This window comes from Notolabrus celidotus, chromosome 11 (genome assembly GCF_009762535.1).
Source record: "Notolabrus celidotus isolate fNotCel1 chromosome 11, fNotCel1.pri, whole genome shotgun sequence".
Classification (NCBI taxonomy): domain Eukaryota; kingdom Metazoa; phylum Chordata; class Actinopteri; order Labriformes; family Labridae; genus Notolabrus; species Notolabrus celidotus.
In genome coordinates, this window is record NC_048282.1 from 28,530,355 (window position 1) to 28,534,478 (window position 4,124).

At 41.3% G+C, this 4,124-nt stretch overlaps 1 protein-coding gene across 1 annotated transcript; it reads left to right on the forward strand.

Moving 5' to 3' along the window:
- Positions 1–293: 293 nt before the first annotated feature.
- mfsd4ab (major facilitator superfamily domain containing 4Ab) lies at positions 294–3,726 on the forward strand. The gene is made up of 10 exons (XM_034696366.1): positions 294–523; positions 615–813; positions 913–1,158; positions 1,255–1,417; positions 1,858–1,973; positions 2,080–2,253; positions 2,590–2,737; positions 2,825–2,895; positions 3,035–3,155; positions 3,258–3,726. Exons 1-10 carry the CDS (start codon positions 294–296, stop codon positions 3,341–3,343), a joined length of 1,554 nt encoding a protein of 517 aa, XP_034552257.1. The 3' UTR covers positions 3,344–3,726.
- Positions 3,727–4,124: the final 398 nt, after the last annotated feature.

The window sequence follows — 4,124 nt, forward strand, 5'->3', positions numbered from 1 at the left end:
CTAGTAGCATTTCAACACAGTCCTTTACACCGCTAATCATTGACACAATTCAAATGGTCTTATTATTGTTGGAAGGATCTCCACTTCACCCATTAACCCAAGAGGACATCCTTTTCAGTTAGGCAATCCTCAAAGGAGGGAGCTTAAAGCTTTAAAAGAGATCACAAAACTCAACTCTACCACAGCGTGCATCCACAACACTTTACTGAACTGCTGACACACACTAAGTAGTACAAAAAAAAAGAATTGGTAGACTTTTCCACTAAGGTGAATTTATCTTTATTGAGGCCAAGATGTTCGTGGATGAACGGATCGTAACCTTGTTTAAAAGGAACTTCCACCACACACTGACATACTGGAGCGTTTTCTTTAGTTTTGGACTCTGCATCGCTTTCCTTGGACCTACAATTTGTGACTTGCAAAGTCAAACACACTCTACGATTGATCAGATTACCTGGGTGTTCTTCTCCCAGCAGTTCTGCTTGTTGATTGGCAGCTCTCTAGGGGGTATTTTCAAGAGGACGTAAGTATCATTAACTCAAAAATTAACCGACTTTGACTGTAATCTAATAAACACTGACCATTATTGTAAATTCTAATGTTCTTTCTTATAGGTTGTTCAGTTCTCTGTCTGCCCTATTTGTCTCTGCCTTGGTCATCTCTGTAATATTTGCCATCATCCCACTGTGCAATAATGTTCTCCTACTGGCGGTTGCCATGGCTGTGTCTGGGTTTGCAATGGGAATTATTGACACCATTGCCAACATCCAACTGGTGACCATTTATCAGAAGGACTCAGCTGTCTTCTTACAGGTGAAAAGGCCTGTTTTATCTACACCTTATTTGTGCAAGCATAGACATGATAGCACAGTAAGTTATTTCTCTGGCCTTTGCATTTCTCATTTTTTGCAGGCTCTTCACTTTTTCATTGGCTTCGGAGCCCTGGTGAGCCCTCTGATTGCAGATCCTTTCCTCTCAGAGGGCGGCTGCGGGAACAGCACAGGGAATGGGACTGGGGAGATCATGCATCACGTCAGGCTCATGCTGAGACACACTCCGATACTGGAGCACAACATCACTCAAAGCCACTTAACCCATGCGGGGGAGGCAGAGGAGTCCAGTGTGCATTATGCCTTCTGGATCATGGCTCTTATCAATGTAAGAAACAGAGAGATTCAAAGTAGTTGATGTGCAAGAGCAGAGTTGTGTTTCTTATTGCTTACGTAAATCTGAATATCACATGTGCACCCACAGTTGCCGGTGCCCATTGCAGTCCTGTTCCTAATGTACCGAGAGCAGCTGATCCCATGCTGCCCCAGTAGCACTCCTGCACTTCTGGACAAAGATGAACTAGCAATGGAGCACCAGCAGGGGGCAGAGGGTGTTGATGAGGAGCAGAGAGAGCATGAAGCAGGAGGTAAAGATGAGGATGAAGAGAATTTTGCAGAACATAGACTTTAGTTTAAAAAATGCACTCATTGTTATGTGGAGTTTTAGTTGGGTTTGAGGAAATCTGGTATCAGTTATCAGTGAATATGTACCAGCAAGTTACCATTACCATAATCAAGAAGCCCTTCAAAAAAACAACAGTGTGGTGATAGAAAAGAGTACAATCAGTTAGTGAGTCATTTGATCCAATATCAATCAACAGTGTGTTGCTACAACAGAGTGTAATGTTGGTCCAAGCTTGCGAAATTTTCAGCTATGAGTGTTTTTTCCATTACTATGTTTCATGCTCGTATTGGAGGTATGCCCTGTCTAAGTCTACGTGCTGGAATCTGTGTGAGGAAAGAGAAATGGTATCGAAACATCTTCAGTTCTGCATTCTGTCATGAGTGACTTTTGGGTGTGTTACAGGTCATGGGGATATCTTTAGCTGCTGTCAGAATGATAACCTGCGCGGGCTGCCTGTATCCTTCTTTATGATCCATATCCTTGGTGGGCTGGTGCTCTTCATGACCGATGGTATTGTGGTAAGTGCATTTCTTATTTCACATTAAGTTTTATGGATGCATACAAAATCTGCTCCACAATAAACACAAAGAAGATCCCAATAAAGATTCTGTGGTTTCCTTTCAGGGTGCATATGCCGGCTTTGTGTACTACTACGGGGTAGCTCCGCCTATGTCTCTGCCCCCTAAGACAGCAGGTTACCTGGCCAGCATCTTTTGGGCAGCAATCACAGCTGGACGTCTGTTGTCTATTCCTCTCTCATACCGCTTTCAGCCTGTGAGGCTGCTCATGTTCAACCTGGTGAGACAAATAAAACATTCATAGTCCCGTCACATTACGAAAGAGACATATTGATCACACTCTACCTACCTTACTACCTCTGCAACTCACCACTGCACTTTTATCATATTATTTTAGCCTGTACATATTAGTCATGCCTATTTGTTGTTCTTTTGTATTTATAGCTGATGTTATTGTTATTATTTTTATTTTATTTTCATCTGTATGCCTTATTCTTATGCCTTGTACAACGAGAGCACAGTTCACCTAAGTCAAATTCCTTGTGTGTTCAAGCATACCTGGCCAATAAAGCTGATTCTGATTCTGATTCTGACACTCTCTCCTTTGTTTTTACAGGCGGGCGCTATTGTTACTGTGTTGATGCTGCTTATTTTCTATACCAGCAGCGTCTTTTTGTTTGTCGGGACCTGTTTATGTGGGCTTTTCCTCAGCAGTATATTCCCCTGTATGCTGTCCTACACCGAAGACATTCTTGATTACCAGGGTATAATAAAGTGTTATAGCACAGTATAAAAAGTAAAAACAAAGCAAGGAGAGGAAATAAAACATATATTTTATTTTCTTTGTGCAGGATGTGCAACATCAGTCCTGGTGACAAGTGCAGGGATGGGAGAGATGGTAATGCAGGTTCTGGTTGGCTCAGTAAGTCTGATGAGCATCTTCATTCTCCTAAAAAACGAGAGTGTGCAGAAGTTGAGAAATAGGCTTATAATTGCAAAAACTAGCCCAGCAGAGATTTACAGTCATGTTCAGCGGTTTAATGCTCCTATCTCATCCCCAGATTATCCACACTGAAGGCAGCTACAGCTTCCTGCTGTGCGGAATGATTATAGCCTGCATCGGCTTTATCGTCTTCATTGGTCTCCTGCTGTTCCATCGAATGCACAGAAATTACCTCACAGGTATCGTATCAGTCAGTGCACATATACAAACGCTGCTGTTGCAGGTTTGTTTTTATTTATTACTCATCCTCACTAACTCAAACACCCTCTGCATCCCAATAGGAACGACGAAAAAGTCTGCTATGGTGGAAGAGCCAGCTACAGAGCAGGCAGGATCTGCCAAAACAGAGCAGAAAGAGAGCAGCTGAGAGGAGCAGAAGCTGTGTTTTGTCCTTTACTGGCTACTGTAGAGGATGAGATATCACAGCAATTTATCACCGGAGCCTTACAAATGATAATTATGCTGTTATACTTTTATTGTACTTGAAATTATGTTTTTATGTTTTCCCTGTTTTTGTTTAAAATTGTAATCTTTAGTTTTTAACGTGTTCTGCATATTTTTTTGTGCACACTCACCTCAACATCAATACATACTGTGTAAGAGTAATGAAACACTGCAGTTGGTACAATTAACATTTATACAAAGACAATTCTGACACTGGATTTTACTGTCTTAAGAAAACCACTAAGAAAAAATGTGAATATGAACAATATATCTGCACCAAATAAAACTTTTGTTTTCTTTCCGTTAGCTTTAGCATTGTTAAACATCCAATGTGGAAGGAAGGACTTTGCACTCAAGGAAATGGTACCCTGAAGACTTAAAACAAATGTAAAACAGTCATCCGGTCATTGAACAGTGAACCAGTCAATCTATAACTTCAGCTTTAGCTGTTGCAACAAAGCATGCACTCTTAAAGACCAGACAGGAAGCACAGTGCCTAAAGTAGGTCTTGTTGTTTCAGTTACAGAACTGGTTCTTGTTAATGGGTCAGGTATATGCCACTGGCGATTACAGGAGCTAAAACAAAAGGACCCTCAACTAGAGATTCCACGGAGAGTGAATGTGTTGCCCTACGTCTGGGAAACCAAGAGTTAGTTTTGCAGAAGTTTTTGACATATAACTGGAACAAAAGATGTATTCTTATG

What these genes read in the sequence shown, in the direction of transcription:
- mfsd4ab (XM_034696366.1), top strand. Translation starts at nt 294, where the DNA reads ATGTTCGTGGATGAACGGATCGTAACCTTGTTTAAAAGGAACTTCCAC. An exon ending in ACTCAGCTGTCTTCTTACAG is followed by an intron (nt 814 to 912) that starts GTGAAAAGGCCT and finishes CATTTTTTGCAG; the next exon opens with GCTCTTCACTTTTTCATTGG. An exon ending in GGATCATGGCTCTTATCAAT is followed by an intron (nt 1,159 to 1,254) that starts GTAAGAAACAGA and finishes GTGCACCCACAG; the next exon opens with TTGCCGGTGCCCATTGCAGT.